General features: G+C 29.0%; 3 protein-coding genes across 6 annotated transcripts in view; 1 reads left to right on the forward strand and 2 right to left on the reverse strand.

Moving 5' to 3' along the window:
• Positions 1-19,210, forward strand: part of LOC118066592 (cilia- and flagella-associated protein 298-like) — a 40,545-nt gene that overhangs the window by 11,573 nt on the left and 9,762 nt on the right. For 2 of the 4 annotated variants that reach the window (XR_004690276.1, XM_035082710.1), the window contains exons 1-4: positions 13,164-13,601; positions 14,285-14,586; positions 16,649-16,912; positions 17,515-17,708. The exons of 1 other annotated variant lie outside the window; for it this stretch is intronic. Coding sequence is in view for 2 of the 3 variants with exons in the window: in XM_035082710.1 (XP_034938601.1) it covers positions 14,382-14,586; positions 16,649-16,912; positions 17,515-17,708 (663 nt within the window). In the remaining variant the exon portion in view is untranslated. Of the gene's footprint in view, positions 1-13,163; positions 13,602-13,836; positions 14,587-16,648; positions 16,913-17,514; positions 17,709-19,210 lie in introns of those variants that run through there. One more of the 4 variants, XM_035082711.1, reaches the window with a different exon arrangement.
• On the reverse strand, positions 58-11,772 carry Teh2 (tipE homolog 2). The gene is made up of 5 exons (XM_035082714.1): positions 11,671-11,772; positions 5,067-5,564; positions 3,644-3,902; positions 3,390-3,557; positions 58-2,825 (listed from the first exon to the last, which is right to left on the reverse strand). The coding sequence occupies exons 2-5, from the start codon at positions 5,365-5,367 to the stop codon at positions 2,780-2,782; spliced, it is 774 nt and encodes a 257-aa protein (XP_034938605.1). The 5' UTR covers positions 5,368-5,564; positions 11,671-11,772; the 3' UTR covers positions 58-2,779.
• Positions 5,561-8,150, reverse strand: Teh3 (tipE homolog 3). Its single transcript, XM_035082708.1, has 2 exons — positions 6,564-8,150; positions 5,561-6,426 (listed from the first exon to the last, which is right to left on the reverse strand). The coding sequence occupies exon 1, from the start codon at positions 7,909-7,911 to the stop codon at positions 6,574-6,576; it is 1,338 nt and encodes a 445-aa protein (XP_034938599.1). The 5' UTR covers positions 7,912-8,150; the 3' UTR covers positions 5,561-6,426; positions 6,564-6,573.

Raw genomic sequence — 19,210 nt, forward strand, 5'->3', positions numbered from 1 at the left:
GTACATTGGCAGAAACAAGTGTATATAAACACGAACAGTACACAATTGTGTAAATTATTTATTTGTTATACTTTGTTTTTATTACTTATTAATCTATTTATAACAATGAGACTTATTAACGTTTGAAACTTGATACCCAACAGCTTGAGTGCATGTTTTCGATCATTAAAAAAATACTTTCTCCGTAAAAGCTAGTAATTATCGTAATGGAGGTCATCGCTTAACATTTAGAAATGGCTTATTAATTATTGCATAATTACATGTAATATTTGTAATAATTAATTATTATATATTTGCTTATATAAAATAATTGTAAAAACAATGAAAATAATGATTTTACTGGAATTGAAAAATGATGAAAATTTCAAAAAAATATTTGATGAAAAAATTTCTAATGATCACAGTAGGTCGATTCGTTGGTATTTTGACCAACGTTTTTTATTTTTGTGATAAACTTAAATTTTAGGTCCACACTAAATATCTACAATAACACAAGACACTGATCTCATTTCCGTCCATCCTTTGTCTTTACTGTTCAATAACATAAACTACGTTATAATCCTATTCGTAGTGAAATATAACGTGAAGTAAAGACAAAATAAAAATTCAACTCCCAAATTCGTTCCTATGCTTCTTCGAACCACTCGAGTTAACTGTTTGAAGACAAGAGGGGAGACCAGGATAAATGCGTACAATATTTATTTGAGGTCTACACATATATTTAGGTTCATGCGCGAGCGCAAATGTTCACTTTAGGGGTGAGTTTGCGCCTTAAAACTGGAGCACACAGATAAGAAAGTGAAAAAAGACTTGTTTTTAACCTTCAAATAAATTCGACAAGTTTATGAAAGCTCTTCTCTATCATGTTTCAGAGCTGATCTACTTAAAAGGTTTTAAATAAATTGTGCGTTAAGTATTATCGATCAATAAGATTATTCGTTCAGCAAAAAATTTATTTAAATTTGAGAACAACGCATAATTATTACTTTAAAATACATAAAAGCTTTGTCAAATTTTAAATCGTATAATTAGTTATTTACAATGGTCACTTATTACGATACAGCTCACAGACAATTGTCATATTTACAAATTTTTAAAAGATGGAGAATAATTGAAAGAGATACAATGTGACTAAGTAACGATTCATTTATTTATTCTAACTAAAAATTATACCAACTATCAATGATAGTAAATTATTTCAAATTACCAAAACTAATTCTCATTACCCTTAAGGGTATTTTAGAAGTTTTTACTTGATGCTGAATTTAGAAATATTTGATTGTAATTTTATTTAACTATTGAAAATTTAAAAATGAATTTTTTAGTTATCTATTGAAATATTGATATAAGATGTAGGAGATTTTTTAAATTTAATTGTAATAATTTTTTATGCCTACTTAAAGCCTTGATGTCAAAATTGATTTAGTACTCACAATCATATTCCAGATGTTCAAGTCATCATTGTATCTATCATTATTTTTGTTTCATTTAAATTGTTAGTAATATTATCCGTAATTCTGTTTTATTCTTTTTCTGTGATAAGTCTCCATAATTGGACAATCACGAAGACGTAATATAAAAATTTTTATCGATAAAAAAAATGCAAATACTTCGAAAATTTTTAAAATCGTCTTTCAGAAGAACAAACAGAAAATGAGATTATTGTTCACATTATTTTTACGTAATAAAATTCGATGAAATGTGAACAATTGTTCATTCAATGATCATCATGTATAAAATTGTGGCAATTATTTATACGAAAATCTTTCATAATATTATGAATAATTATTGCAAAACTTAATTTTTATTTTTAATCGATAATCTATGGCGATTAAATGCAACTAATTTATTGGAATACGAATAAGTTATTTTAATATCGAAAATCAATACACTACTCAGTAAAGTTAAAACATCACTCGATAAAATAGAAATTTTCCAGAAGTTTTATGAGCAATGTATTATTTCAAAACTTTAAAACTTCAATCACTCTACCAAATGTTCCATCCAAAATTTATTATTAATTTTAGCATCTATTGTATCGCTTTTTGATAACTGTTGTTCAACTTCTACACTAGAGTTATTAATTACTGAAAGACAAATTTTGTTTTCAACTTCAAACTTTCGTAACTCTTGAAACAAACATTGCATAGCAATAAATTAGATATTGAAAAACTAGTTTGGTTCGAACTTTCAGTCAACGAATTTTAATTAAAAGTTGGATTCTATTTTCTAATTTTGAAAATATAATTAATTTTTCAATTTGGTGGAAAAATATTTTCTCAAATACTACTTTCGAAAAGTTGGTAATCACTATTTGCTTTATCGAGTGATTGTTTAATTCTGTCAAGTTTTGTATCTATAATTAGACAAAAAACTACTCAAACCATAAATATTCAAACTAAAATCTAAAACTAATTCCAGAAGAGTAAGATTTAAATGGATTTTCTCGATCTCAAAATTATTAAGTTGAAAGATTTTGTAGTATTGAACGTCGCGACATTGTTATGTATAAATGCATAAAATGATGACATTAAGAATACTGGCAGATGATCGAGTTTAAAATCACAAAGATTCGTTCACTTCATAAATATGTTGAAAATATCACAAGTTAAATATCATATCTTAAAATTATTATCTTCCACTTAAACCCTAATTGTACGACATTTTGTAATCACTGACCAATTTTTTTCAACAATATTTATGAAATGAAATAATTCAGATTGGCTTGACAGTTCTTTCGGCGTCACTCCCGTGCAGGGGGGTGAGCCCTTGGTAACAATCAGTACTCTTCCTCGTCTTCCTCGAACTCGTCCTCTGCAAGAATGCTGTAAAAGAGGTGTTACACTATTAACAAGTTGAAGAAACAATTCTCTATATTTTCTTTCCAACAAGAATCACCTTGATACCATCAATTAATTGTCACTGCTGAATTTTTATGCTTATTTTTCAAGTTATTTGAGGATATAGTTTATTAAGTAAATCTAGTTGATGACACAATCAATTGAAGTATCAACGTAATTCTAATATTACACCTTAAATACTTTAAAACAGCAGTCTTATGAATTTACTTCATTAAATAAATCAATTTTGATGAATCATCACAGATAAATTTGTTTTATGCCATAAATCAACTATCTATTTTTACTTGATTTTCAACTAAATATGAATAGAAAGTCTGTATTATCACATATCTGTTTATAAAATAAAATTCATTCAATCAGTTTTTAATTAGCTTCAAGTTAGCTAATAATTCAAGTCTGATTCATCAAAGATCATGATATACTATGATCAATTATTTTATTTTAAATATTTATTGTTTATATGATTTCATCACTAGACCAGCTAATTAAGCTATTAGTGATAAAAATAAGTTAAGATCAGACTCTTACTCTTCCTTTCTGGAGTATTTCTCAATGAGATTGCGACCTGGACTCCCACAACTCTTGCTCATTGGTGGACAGTACCAGTAACACAACACAGCAAGAGACATCACAAATAATATAATTGGTGTCACTAAAGCAAGCACAAGATGTCTCAAATTCTCATCCCATGAATACCTAAAAATTATTAAAAATTTTTAATATAATTAATCCTTTGGTATATGGTTCGTGGTAATGATCACTTGGCATATTGAGACACCTACCTTGAAACAACAGTTTGTGGATATGTTCGACTATAATAACAAGGAATTATCTTTCCAATATTTCGGTATCCAAATTTTTTGGCAAATTCTGAACAATTTACTCGAGGTGGGTAGCCACAGCCTTCAGTGTTTATGAAAAATTTCGTATCTGCTACGTCCCACGATATAGAACCTGGTGGTTTTGATATGAATTCATCGTATGGTAATCGAGAATAATTGACTCTGATTTGATGGCACCGTAATGCAGCACTTGTGCAGCCTGGAATAGATAAATATTAGAATTAAATCGGTGAATTCAGGGAGCTGTAATTTATAGTTAACATAATTAAATAATGTAACATATAAAGATCAATATGGAATTAAATTAACAATGAATAATTTTCAATTCCAGAGATAAAAATTTAATTAAATTTTCCACTAGGTCTTCAATACATATTTTATTATGTTCTATTGTTATATTTTTATGATGACGAAATGGTGAAAGAAATATTTTATACAATAAATTATTCAAAAGATTCTTTTAAAGATTATGATCTTTTTATAGCTTTCTTTATTGAATAAAATGTGAACTAGTTTTTATTGTTGGTAAAAAATTTATTATTCAAAAAGTCGAATACGTAATTAAGTATCAGAATATTAAAAATTAATTAACCATTATGATCGTTTCAGAAATCTTAATCTTGATATCTAAATAAAAAGAAATCTAACTTAATAGAATGAACTTCAGTAATAAAGTGAAAAATATAAATAAATACTAGTTGTCGTACAAAATATAATCTAGAAGATAATGTTGAAAAGGATGGTTTCACCCCTTTGAGATAAGTAATTTTTTCTAATGAAAATGTTTGGAGAGATATTTCTAAATATCACTAGATAACTCCGAGTTCTAGTCAGCTGAGAAAAACGTCAAAGAAGATAGAGTTAGTTATTATCAGATCCCTTATAAGTACTTTCATCGATAACAACCTTGAGAGAGAAAAAGGTTGCTATGTTCTCTCTAGAAGAGTATTTTAAACAAAACATTCTTTAGCTCATCTAGACAAATTTTGTTTAAAGTTTTCTTTGAAAAAAAGCTCTTTAAATTCTTTGAAATAAAATTTAAGACCATTTCTCCAAGCTTTTAAAACCTAACTACTAATCAAGTTCCAGCATTAAATTAAAAAGTGAATGATTTCTCAGTTGACTGGAGATATTTAATACTTAAATTAAAAAATGAAACCTATAATAAGAGAGCATGATGTTATGGTATTTTATCAACTTGAATGAGTGCTAGTAATTTCCCTTATTATGCAAAACGATTTAATCTCTAGTTTTCATCATATTAAATCTGAAAAGACATTTTCCCAATAAATTATAGTTCTTGTGAGTGATTAACATATTCCTACTCTCCACCATTTAATTAAAGAAAGAATTTGATACAAACCTTCTCTACAACTCGCCCAAGAGCAATTTTTAAGTCCTTCAGCATAAACATGATCAGTGATAATACAAGCAACAGCATGCGGTGAAAAATCAGCTAGAATAGTTGTAATCGCTGGTTCTACCACAAATGGAATGAGGAAGAGAAAGCCAAAAACTGCAAGAATGGCTGTAGTTCCTAGACATAGTGAGGTATAGAATTTAGCTTTCTCTACAAATGAGGCAACTTGAATAATTGGAAGAGGTCCAGTGGTACTGTTGTTCCCGCCAGCAATACTTGATTTGTCCTCTTCCTGAGCCCCCATTATCACCGTTGATTCGTCGGAGTCAATAGTGAATGTGTGGTTTGGGTCACTAAGACCCAATAACTCGGAATTAGAATATTTGTATGATTCCACCCTCCGCCGTAAGTTACTCGGCGTATTGCGGACTTTCCTTGTCGACTCCAGGTCACGCGATTACGTTTATCAGTTCAGCACTTAGACACACAAGCAACTCACGTCTGTAAATTTTATATTACATATGGAGTACTTGTGTTAAATAAAAAATTATCAACAACTATTGTTCACATTTCCTCGGGTACAGAATAATTATTTATTTATGTCTACTGCAGTTAATTTCTATTTATTATGGTAAAGAGAGAAAGAGAGAGTGATTGTACAAACCGGTCGCCTGCCAGTTGAATAATTTATTTATCAATTACCAAAAATAAAAAAATTAATCCAACGAACCAGATGATTTAATATGTAGTGCTTATTAAATATGCTATAAATTATCATTATTGTTATTATTATAATTATTGTTCCTATCTAATATTGTTAATAATTAATTTTTTCATTGCAGATTATTGGTACGTATGCCGTTATAGTGTAATTAGTGTTTATAGATTTTGTAATGCAAAATAATCATTTGTTTATATTAAGTATCGACGTGGAAGCGTGAATACGAATTTCGCACTTGTATTTATTTGTTGAAGAATTATTATCCCTTCACGTTACTCGTAATATTCATTATTCTCATTTCATTATTCTGTTAAACTATCACTTTTGAACACGTGTATATATTTCCAACAATTTATATATTCATTTTAAATTTAATCTTTTATACAGGCAGTGCAAATATAGGAAAATCATGCTGCACTTTATAGCGTTATCTGATTATTGATTTTCCTTGTAATTACTTTATGTTTTTTTTTCTTCGACTGACAATTGATCTAAAAGTATGGAGATTTAATTTTAATCACGCGTTCCCCTCCTTCAACATGTTCATTCTGTTCTTTTTCCTTTTTCTTGTACACTTTTAATAGTGCCCGCGTAAGGAGAATATTGATTGGCGAGCTGGGCTCTCCTCCAGGAGGGGAATGCCTGTAAAAAAGTGTTGAATTATAAGAAAAACTTATAAAAAGAACCTTTAGTCAATTATAAATAAAATACACTAGAAAAAAATCGATTTTCCTTCTAGTGTATAGATGATGATGTTGATAATAATTCTGATGACTTACGTGACGGATCTCAGAGTGCCATAACAGAATCTCCTCCACCAGCATCACCCAAAGTGCCAGAAGTGCTTTTCTGAATGTCACTCATGCCTCCAGCTAGCTTGAACCTCATTTTCGCATCATCACCAACAACCACAGTTCTCTGACAGAGAATTAATGTCAAGCAACTTACAACAAATAATATACTAGGTAACAGTAATGAGACAAGGAATTCTTTCCATGTATTTTCAAGGTCGAACCTCGATACTACAATTTCTGTTTTGTCTTTAGCATAAAAACAAGGAAATCTAGCTCTTGCATTATGATCAGAACCATCTTTACCATATTCATGCAGGAAATCTTTACATTCATCACGTAATGTATTGACACAACCCTCAAGATTAATTAATAATCGACTTTCATTAGCTATTATCAAGTTCTGCTCAGGTGGCGTTACATTTCCGGTTTCGTCGAGCAGCTTGGTAGCATACAAATTAAGATATGATAAGTATGTAAAATTAGTTAAGTCAGTGAGCATATTTTTCTCTAATACTGATCCATTAATACAATCAACAGCTTCAATACCTAAACTAGAATTATAAATGCCATAACAAGATGCCATCATCACATCATCTCTATTTTCATTCCAAATTTCTCTATTAGTCTCAACATCTAAAGCTTTCTCACATTGACTCAGATACACTTTGTCCCCACTTAGCAATATGACATTTTTATTTCTGGTAGGGATATCAACACATCTACGATCACAATTGTAAGGTGTCCTAATTCGTTCACAAGTCCCTCGATTACAATTAAACAATCCATCTATGGCTATACACGTGATTTTACCACGTCTTCCAGAACACTTTAAGGGTGGATCGGTGTCACGGAAATTGCACTCAAAGGCATCAGTAATATTAATACAAACACCCGCGCTACAATTGAATGTACCTGTGAGATTTTTACATTCATCTGCTATACACTTGGACTTTTTAGCATTCTCTTGGTCAATACCATAGCAAGTTTTATTTGTTATATTGGTACAGTTTGCCAAGAGTATGGTGGATCCATTTCTACGTAAATTGACATGAATTTGTGAACACGGTCCTGATGTCTTTGATAGACACCATTCACCACAGCTGCCCCAGTCACAGTTGTCAGCATTTACAGTGCGTATTGTAGTGCACATAACAGGGACGGGAGTGATTCCAGACGAGAAAGCTCGTGTACTAGGCATATAAATGGCTACTGTAAGATATACTAGGGCAACTGATGATAAGACTGCTGTCATCTGACAGATACAAATAGTTCCGCAGATACGACCATCCTGTGGTGGTATCACAAGGTCTTCCACAGGCACTGATTTTGGCATGATCTTGACTCCACTTTTGTGTCAGGATGTTTTGTTCAACCTTTGTGTTATTATATGTTATTAAAATAAAAAGTCTTTCAGTAATAATTCACAGCCAACATGATCATTGTATTCGCATTTTCTTTCTCATTTTTACTATATTGTCACGTCTTTTTGATATTATTAGCACTTCTTGGTACTAACAGTACCGGTATCTAACTTACATTAAAAAAAGCCCTGTCACTACGGTATCACGAACGTTTTTACCGCAGCATGAGCAAATATGCGAATTGTATTGCGCCGTCGCGACCTGCACAACCAACATCGACCTGCGAATGCGCGTGATCTTCACTTTTAGATTATATACCAGGGGAGAATCAATAAATGAGCATGCGCATTTGAAGGTCAATTTAGTAGACTATGCCGCAGTGACGTCACTATAATTTTACACATCATGCAACGATTTTATTAAATTGTAATGTGCAAAATCAACAATCAGAAAGCTTCATTTATTGTATATCTGTTTCATGACAGATGAAAATAAATATTTTTGAATCTACTGAGTTGATAACTTTGGAGATATGTCGAACATATTATTTGATTGGAAAATAACTCTTCAATTATTTTTTATTTTTTTATCGTTTTTCATTTTAATGGGGGTTAGATGTAATGGAAATGGTTATATCAATAGTAACTGAGGAAATTTTTAATTTTTGCAATCAGTAGAAAACTTTGGAACAAAAGGTCACATTTGCATTAATTGATAATAATGTATAGAAACTAGGTAGTGGAAAAGTGAAATTATAAAATGATTTATCAGTAACTATGATTGATTAAAACCAGTACAGTTAATATTGTTGGTGAGTTTTAGAGTCTGAGTTGATAGTTAATATATTTTTAGAAGTAATGGAAAAAAGTTGTAAAAAATATGTCAAGTTTTATTGATTGGAAATTATAAATTTCAGCATGAAATATTTTGTTGGAAAACTTTAACAAGTTTTGAAAATGATACGAAATTTTTTTAATTTGAAAAAAATCTAGGGCATATTTTGAAATTTTTTTGTTTAAGAATAAGAGAGAATTTTATTTTTTTTCATACACTTTTAAATTTTTAGAGAGAAAAAATTTAGTAACTGTATAAAGCCAATCAAATAATCAAAGATTTATGATAAAAATTATATTTATTATTTGATGATTGATGTAAATTAAGTTGGCAATTGTTTCACATAGACTGATCACAACGTATAGCAAACGTTTTACGAGTTTGAATCATTTTTTAATTCAACATCATCGAACTTTTTATAAATATTATAAATCCAATACCTTCTTTTTTAATAATTGAATGTTGAATTCTGTTATTTCTAGTTTTCTACGAAATTCAAAATAATGAAAAAAGTTAATAACAGATATAATTTCCTTGTACTAATTCACCGTATTCATATCAGATAAGAAGATGAGCTTTTTACGTAATTGATCTATTTCATGAATGAAAATTATTTCAAACTATTCCATAATGAATCGTGTTTATTTTTATCCCAATTCATTCTTCAGATGCATCAATAGGTTTTCTCTAATCAAACTTATTTTATCAACAACAATTTTAATTATAAACTAGCTGACTCGTGAAAAAATTTCGCACAATGCTGTGGTTTAATATTATTTGTTAATATGATTTGAACATAAGTAAATGTATAAGTTCTTGATGCTCTAAAAATTATTCGCATGCGTTAGCTATATAATATGTTTGAAAACAATTTGAAAAAAAATATTAAAAAAAAAAAAAATAGATACTGGTTTTGACCAATTTTTTTTAGATTTTCTTCCCAAAGTGGAGAACATAAGCTTTAAAATGATTTATAAGTTTTTAATTTTGGTTATATATTTATAATGATCTAAGCTTTCCAGGAAGAAATACCTTTTAGAAATAATATATGAGATATTTTCATGATAAATTGAATTATTAACTAGTATTTAATAAAGTCATTTGGAAAATTAGTAATTTATTTATTTAAATAAAGTAATAAAATCATTCAATAATAAATATTAATCAAAGGTACTTTATGTTATTTATAATTTAATTTGCCATTGAAGTTTATTGTCAATAAATTTTATGAAAAACATAAATAATTGATATTTACATAAATTAAAAAATTAGATTATTTATAATCTCCAAGAATGTTAAACAAAATATTTTTATGAATTTTATAGATATTAAAAGTTAGTTGAACTTAGAATGTATATAAAAATTTAAAGAAGAGTAAATAAAAAGTATTTTACATATTTGTGAGAAAGCTTTTTATTTATATTAATAAGAATTTGAAACAATAAAAATAAAATAAACTTTTTTGTAACTATAATATTATTTTAATAACAAAAAAAAAAACAAAATAAGCAGTAATATTTCTGTTCAGTTCTAATCATTCAGTTGATCAATGACTCAGAGTAATTACTCAATCCCACCATGCATGAAATAAAATACTATTTTTACTTAGTGTTCTTTTAGTGAAACTTGGATATTTAATTAAATAAATGACATCAAACTAAAACTTGATTAACTTCATATTATTTGTAATTGTATTACTTTGTTTATTATTGATAAATAGTTCACCAAAATTTGAAACAGATATTGACATCAATTATATTTTCTTATTCCCGTAACAAACTAATAAAGCATAATAAATGAAATTGTTTACAACTTAGCAGCAGTGTTATATATAAAGTAAAATACACAAACTTAATGCAGGTCACATGGATTTAATGTAAAAGAGGAAATGAGGGCATTTGCTTTAACATGAAAGTTGTTTTATTGAGCGTACGCCTTTGCGTGCAGGAGTTGTAGAGACGGCGTGGCGCCGTTGAAATGTAATACGTATCTACTCGTTTTCCGCAATTATAAAATATGCAGGTCACATGTATACCATAATCTTCATTATAACTTTCTAACTTTGAAGTTGACAAATAAAAAGATAATCCATTAAATAATCAAACTAATAAATTAAAATCATACATTGAATTATTTTTTTTTTTAAGAGATAATTTACTGTGGTCGTTTTTCTTCCTGGTTTATTCAACAAACTAGCAATATATCAATTTATATACAGGAATAGATAGTTATTGATTATTCTAAAAATGTAACCGTTACATATATTTTTTTGTGTTCTTTCCATATATTATACCTCTAAAATAACATATGTACAACCCTCACATTAATAAAACTAACAAGTCTACATAATAACTCGTTGGAGCGTTATATTATGCTTGATATATTGAGCAACCTAATGCTGATATCATTTTTATCCGCAACGTTACACCACGTGACTAAGTAACAACAGAAAAAGGATGCTGTCACTTCGCACACTTTTTCATTATTATTCAAACTCTTCTCGAGTTCATAAAAAAAAACATCTCAATACATAACACTTAATTATTGTCAAATTATTTTTTACCATTCAATGTCACTTAATAACACATCTCTGCAGTGTAATTAAATATTTATATATAGCTTTTATTTTTAAACAAGCTTGAAATTCGTATGGCAAACAATTGATTATTTTGATTAAAAATGTATTGATGATCATTTTGTGGTTGTGTAATTGATAAAAAGTTGTTTTGAATAAAGGAAATAACATTGTTTACATTAACGACCATTAGATACTACAGTAGACAGATATACTGCAGACCGCGTGCGCACCCCACGTGTAGAGAAGTTATTCATAAAAATTCAATGAAAGAAATATTATTCACTGATGTATACAAAATAATAATGAAACGATTACTTACGTAACTGAGAAGACCTTGTCAGCTCTTCGGTAGTAAAAAGATTACTTTCCGCAGTTAAGCTTTCTTAAGCAGAAACAAACATGGCAGTAACACAAGATAGAATGTAGCGCCGTCTGTAGTTTGCCGTATTTTACTACTTAATCAATACCATATAATCACAAATTTTATGACTTTTCATTGCCTCCAGCTATTCAATTACAATGTCTTTGTCCATGACATGAGCTTTTAACCTTTTACAAAAGCTTCTATTCATCAACTTTTTGATATATCTATTAAAGAAAAAATGAAAAAATTCTACGATTCAACAGATATCCTTAGGTCTGATCACTTATCGGTTTTTACTACTTGTCCAATTCACAAGTCTCAGAGCTTTACAATAAGTGAAGGTTCAATTAAAGTTTTCTTTTCCTTTATTTTTTTGCTGACATTCAGCGAGTGTGAAAACAAATTTAATTTAAAAATATTATTTGTAATGAATATGAATTTTTTTATTTAAAAATTTTGAAATTAAGAAAAATTCTTTATTGGCACGCGATACTATTGGACTTACAGCTGCGCGAATTCAGACATGAAGACGTGATAAATATTCCAAAGGATTTGGCAAAATTTTTTAGACACTATTGGCTCAAGCCCAAATAGTGTCGGCATGTGGGCCAATTTTTTCCAGCAATGTCAAATGTTGTTAACAAAAATAGATTGATTAGTGTGAAATGTATTCAAATGTCGACAATAAATAAATATTTTTTTCTTTCAATTTTAAAGCCGTAAAGTCATAAGATTTATAGATCTTATTTCGACTAATTGTGATTGTTATTTTAATTGTCACTGTGACTGTAACTTGTAGGTATATAGCTATCCAGTCATTTCTGCACCTGTGAGAATAAATAAATAAAAAATCATTAAAATTCATAGATGATATATAAATAATGCTTGATATCAAGTGACCTACACTTTATGACTCTTGTTATATCAACAATTCGATATAGGTTCGAGAGTCGAGAGTTCTTGACTTTGAATACTCGCAGATTCAAAGCAAGTATAGATCCCTGGAAGTTCGTTAAGACGTTTTTGAGCTTAAACATGTATAGATTTCAGATGTTAAGACTTTTGAAGTAACTTTTTACCTTGTCATTGTTCTAAAAGAACATCAAGGAAGCATGAGCATTTGTCAAAAATTGTCTATTTTTATATAAGTATGAATTTAAATTTCAATAATCAATGAAAAAAACACCAAAAAAAGGGTTAGTAATTGAAAGGATCTATAGCTAATAACGAGATTTATAGGAATGTAGTGATAGTTGAATTATTTAATTAAGCAAAGTAGCACCAGACTAAAATAACTGAATAAATGAACTGATTACTGTTCAACTCTCGTACATGGGGATGCCCTGGAAGAGTGGTGATCGATGCTACTAGATGCCGCTGAGGCGCTGCTGTCGTCTAGAAAATAAGCTCGCCCAAAAGCTCCTTGGACTGCAGTAGCCCGGCATTTGCCGCCGTACTAAGTGTGTAGTGTAAAATTACTCGAGACCAGTCATGACACGTTACTGAAAAAGGGTGTGAATAAACGGTTTAATAGATTAACACTATTCCCCCCCTAATTGATCAAACTCGAGAGATAATACGAAAAATATTGTTGAGTATTAAAAATACAAAAAATAAGTGGTAAGTTTAAGGAGAGAAAATAAATGGAAAGAATCATGACGTAAAGGAGACAAATAAAGACAGAAGGTGGCAAGATTTTTTTTGAATTTTTCGATGATATTTGTCGGATAAATGTGCTCAGTAGATATCAGTGGCAGATAGTGAAAGGAGGCCTGCGGGCTATTGTGGAAGATAAGAAGAAAACGACAATAGGAGGGACAAAAAGGATGCGGGGGCACCAGAAAGGGGCAAGTATGCCCGATCATCGTTTCGTTTTATTATAGGGGGTATTATTAATAATTTTTATTTATTTCATCACATTTAAAAAAAATCTTTGGCTTACAATCGACTTCATCTCAAAAGAAAATTTTTGATTGATTCAATATCCAGAATAGTTTAAGCTAAAAGTGAGACTATTATTGATCAGATATATTAATTTTTTATACACTTTAGTTTTCATTCATAACAAAAGAAAAAACTCGTATTGCATAAAAAATATATATATATATATTATAAAAAAAAAATATTCATCATATATATAAAACGAGTTATTCTTAATGCCATCGTGTATTTTGTACGCTCAAGCTTTTTTTTGTAATAAGCTTGCGTGTTAAAGACTCACGTGTGCTTTCAATGTTGAATTTTTCATCCGGTAAATTATGGATCAAACCTAATTACGTCTTTTAATTAGACAGTTTAACTTGAAGCAATTATTATAAACATCCAAAGAAATTTCATAACTGTAGAGAGAAATAAAAAAATACAGTAATTTGATTAAATGACATGAATGCATAATTTTAAAATGTATATGTTGATATATTTATAAAAATCCTCCGATATGTATAGCCATTGATTTAGTTAACCTTGAAGAAAAGGATCGATTTACTGATGGTTGACGCAAGTAAAAGTACCACGTGCTTAACTTGAGTTTAATGTATGTGAATATTTAAAAAACTCAAATATTCTTCAGAGGCGAATTCTACAAAATAATCATCCCTGCATCGTTGGACATCCAACGCAAGTATTGAGAAGCTTCAGCGCTACCAGCACTGCCCCCGTTCACCAAGATGGCGGACGGGAAAGAAGACCAGACGTTTCTACAGAAACTATTATTCTATACAACCGCGTTCTTCATTCTCCTTGGCACCTTCAGCCTCTTCGCCTTTCTCTTCTTGGTTCCTTTCGTCATCGACCCTGCATTCACCACTATTTTCATGGATTTCGAAACACAACCGGCTGAATGTATCACCATTGATGTAGAATCGAGGAGAGGTGAACAATCAGAAAAAAAAACAAAAACATTGGTGTAACTCACATTGTTTAATGCAAATAGCTTTTACTTCGTGGCTGTGCATGTTATGAACTCGTTTAACATGCAAACGTGAACGAGTTTATATTTCCATACTCTCCTTTACTTCATCCAATTCTTACCAACGACTTCTGTTTTTGTTACTTATTTCACCATTTCATCTATCAATACACACTTAACTTGGTCATGAATGAATGAATTTCATATAAAAAACCTCTTGGAAAAGGTTTTACATTATTATTTTTAATAAATCTGAACAATTCTTCAGTTCATTTCCAAATTTAATCATTGAAGAATTCTTTAATTTCAATTAACTTTTTTTTTCAAGTCTACATGTTATATTTTCACTTTAGAAAGATAGAATGTAACACATAGAAACAATCTGGATAATGGATTAATTCAATAACATGCTGTGATATATCAACTAATCCTAACAGGATCATGCAATTCGGGGAAAAAATCTTATTGAACATTCCGTTACTTCAAATGATATTCACTATATTTGATGGAATTCCCAGAGTATTTTTTTTCGTCATCATTACTTTCGAATCTACTGTTCAATATCAAGACAGATGTTCTATTGTATATTTTTGCAAATATACTATTTCCTTCCTCTTCTTGGTCTATACACTGACACACATCTATACTTTTACTTCATATCATTTGTCAGTTAATAAAAATATATGTCCTCTGACTGCTAAAGCCTTTTTCTTTATCTACTTTTATATTCCATCATTCAACTATTTCTTGTTAACCATTCTACTTGTCTGCACGATTTTTGCTGTGAATATAATAGTAACCTTGTTAAATAAGTATTAAACTATCTTCTCAATTTACTGTTATCCTCAAAATCTGTTTTAACATTGTAAACAGATGACAAAAATGTTTAAAGTTATTTCTGGAATATGCTAGTTTGTATAAAAAATTCATAAGTCAACTAAAAAAATAAACAATTGTTGATGATTTTAAAAACTTTGTATTTTGATGAAAGAATTTTGTACTCCAGTGAATGAGGATGCAATTAAGTGCTTATTTTTGTAGTTTATAAATGTGAGATTAGAGAAAAGTTTAATCTTCCCTCTGTTCTATAACTTAACAAAAAAAAAATGATCATTTTTTTTTTAATTTTCAACAGCTGTGAACACTTAAAAAGAGGAATCACGACAATTGTCGCTTTACACGAGTTCTGAGGACAGATTTAACTGAAGAAATATGTTCAAAGTTTCTTGATTTTGCAGTTTTAGGAAAATGACAGTTACATAAGGGAGATAGGTTAAAAAGTAATTTTTCGATCAAACTTTTGAATAAAAAAAATTAAAGTATGACAAAGATTTTTAATGAAAATCTAAAACCAGAATGTTCTAGAAGACATTTTTTACTTTTCTATCATCTTCAGTTTTGTGCCATATGATATTTTAGTCAGAAGTTATTGGAGTCCAAAGTCAAAAATAACATGTTGTTAATAACCAATATGTCTATTAAATAAATCATATGAAATATCCATTAAAACAGAAAAGTTTGTTGAGATAAAAATCAGCTTCCAATACTTAATATAGATTTCCTTGAAAAATATTGTATGTCATGGATGTTCTCAAAGTTTAGAGATTATTAAAGGTTTTTTTCTCGTTGATCTAAGTTTAATTCTTCATAAAATGGAAGATCCTGAATGGAGTTTTTTCTAATAAATAATTTTAAACTACCAAATAATGCTTTTAATTTCAACCTTGATGATCAGAGTGCATAAATTATTCCATCAAATTCAGATTTTCAAAATTCCCTAGATAAATTTGATTTCATTCATTGACCTTTAAATTCTTAAAAGCAATTTTTTTCTTTGTGTGTGTTCCAAGTGTGCTTGTTTCTCACTAATTGTGCTTGTCTTACATCCTCTCAATCATTACCTTGCGATCTGTATCTTCACGTGGTTAGTGTACGCCTGCGTATATCAAGTATTACTTGTTACTTGTATTATCGATGACACACAAAATTAGCTTAAGTCAATGGTCGCATTAATCATGAGTTCAGGTGCTAGCAACTGTTCGTGGACATCATGTAGAGAGGGTTGTACAAAGGAACTTTATGATTGTACGCAAATACGCGTGAATTATAAATTACCGGTGAATGGAACTGACGGGAAGGGCAGGGCGGGAGGAGGTGTCGAGGATGACGAGGCCGAGGCTAAATTGAGATACGAACGATCTCCAAGAGATTACAATAATTACATTGAAGATTTTGATGACGATTTCGATGAAGACGTCGATCTCAAACTGCCAAAATCTTTTCCTACAGGTATAATTTTATTATTTTATTTTTATTCATCATAAACATAAACATCAACTTCAATACTGGCCGAAGCTACTCAGACATTTCCTCAATTCGCGATAATAAGGTAGCTCCAGGACTTTTCAACTCATCGACGTGTTTAACGATAATTTACAATTTTTCATGCTGGGTATGCAAAGCAAAGTTCAATTTAATAACTATTTTCAGCTGATAATTTTTAAAATTCTCTTGGAAATGATTTCCTTGCATTATTATTTATTCTAAATGCTTTTATGTATGTATTATAAACAGTTTGTACCAATGGACTAATATTTTATGTAAAAACAAAGTTAATTGGAGTGAATTAGGGTAAAGGGTCATGCATTAAAATGTTATTTTGAACCATTTTATTTGATGATGTAATAAACTTTACTGTAAAGTATACTTTGCTGTGGAATATAATGAACATGAGAAGAATGAATAGTGGTAGAAGTAATGGATAGCTGTCCCCTATTGGTTGATTTAAACCTAACTATATAATATCAATAAGAATTCTTCACTAAATAGTATTGAAATGTTTAGAATCTTATGTAACTTTAAATTGTAATAAAATCTACAATATTTCTTAGGTCTCATGGGTAACAATTCCGAGTGGTATTTCACTGGAGCTAAATTGTTTCCTAACGTAAAAGGCTGTGGATACCCTCCAATGTTGAATTGCAGTATTTTCTACCGGCAATATGCCAACATAGGACAGAATTTTAGCTGTTACTATTCCAAAGTTGATCCTAGTATTGTCATCAGCGATCTTGATATGTGGCAGGTCTTTAAATAACAAAATTTTTATCATCTTTTACGTTATTGCTTCGAGTGGTTAAATGTAGAAATAATTACATCCTTAAAATTACTGCTGGATTTCTGGATGAAGTTGTGTGCAACACAATAATGATCACCAAGTGGTGAAGTTCCTGGTTGTAAAAATAACAAAGATGCAATAAATTTTTAGAACTCGGAACTTTACTGTACTTCCAAAGAATTCTTAACGATTGGATTTTGCATTTTATTTTCTTCGGTCTAAATTAAATTTCATTTAAGTATTTTGAACCATTCTTGTGTTCTTATATGCTAAATTCTATTTACAAATTACCTAATTTTTTCGATAAAGAAAATTCATCACAGTCTTTCACAGTAGTTTTAGAAAGGAGATTGTTTCTGAAGATATGGTTTTTGTATTAAAATTATACAAAAGAATTATAAAGATAATAGAAGATTAAAATCGATTGAATTTGTTTATTATTTAATATTGAGGTGCATTGTTTATTGTTCACTATTTATTAAATATAAAGTTTGATTTTTATTCACACTCTGATATTTGTAATGGAATCATTACAAGCTAGTTTCATAAATTAATTGAAAAGTTTCGACAAAAAATTTAAAATTGAAATAAAAATACTGATTCTCTTAGAATAAACAAGATAAAACTTCGTTACAAAATTTATTGTACTCACAAAATTTAACATTCAATTTAAAGGTAGTTTTTATTCTTTTGAATTGAAAGTATTCATGTGATTCAATTTTCTCGTTATCAAAATGCCGTAGGGGTTTATGAGTTAAATTGATTAAACTGTTCTTATTTGTTTGAATTCACCGTGTTTTTGTTATCAGTTCGATTCACTCTGTTATGATATTTTTCAATTGATTGCATCCAATATTTTAGAATGATTGAACGTTCTATTCCCTACTTGAGATAATCTATTAATAATATAAGCATGAATGGATTTCTTGCAATAGAGGGGAAGAATGCAATATAGTAGACTTTTATTATCTATTTGAAATGATCTTATAGTAGAGAAATATTTTATATGCTAAATCTTTTCATCAAGTTAATCCATCACAATTCCTTATCAAATATCAAAAACTTATTTTCAATTTTCTATAAAAATTTATGATTAATATTACTTCTCTTTTTTTATTGAATTTAACTCAATAAACTTTTAATTGAAACTTATTAATTATTTTAAATGAAAAAGTATTATTATTATTATTATTATTATTCAATATTCAATTGTAAATATTTAATGGGGAAGTTTCAGTTAAATTAATGATGAAAAAAAGTACGATATTTAATTAAACATATTTAATTTATGCACAATTCTCTTTTAAAAGCATCTTAAATAAAAAGTTGAATTGTGAATTTTGTTTTTTAAGTTAGGATGAAACTCTACTCTATTCATGCACATATCTTTGACATAACAATGATTGATTTTTTAAAAAAAAGTTAAATAAAAAATAGATACAACATTTTCACGATAAATTTTCTTCGAT

This window comes from Chelonus insularis, unplaced genomic scaffold, assembly GCF_013357705.1.
Source record: "Chelonus insularis isolate UGA/USDA-ARS -01 unplaced genomic scaffold, ASM1335770v1 contig_350_pilon, whole genome shotgun sequence".
In the NCBI taxonomy this organism is placed as follows: Eukaryota; Metazoa; Arthropoda; class Insecta; order Hymenoptera; family Braconidae; genus Chelonus; species Chelonus insularis.

Coding starts and splice junctions, on each gene's coding strand:
- Teh2 (XM_035082714.1), bottom strand. CDS start 5,367: ATGGGGGCTCAGGAAGAGGACAAATCAAGTATTGCTGGCGGGAACAAC. Junction 3,903..5,066: donor TTGGGCGAGTTGTAGAGAAG/GTTTGTATCAAA, acceptor TATCTATTCCAG/GCTGCACAAGTGCTGCATTA. Junction 2,826..3,389: donor AAATACTCCAGAAAGGAAGA/GTAAGAGTCTGA, acceptor CCTCTTTTACAG/CATTCTTGCAGAGGACGAGT.
- Teh3 (XM_035082708.1), bottom strand. CDS start 7,911: ATGCCAAAATCAGTGCCTGTGGAAGACCTTGTGATACCACCACAGGAT.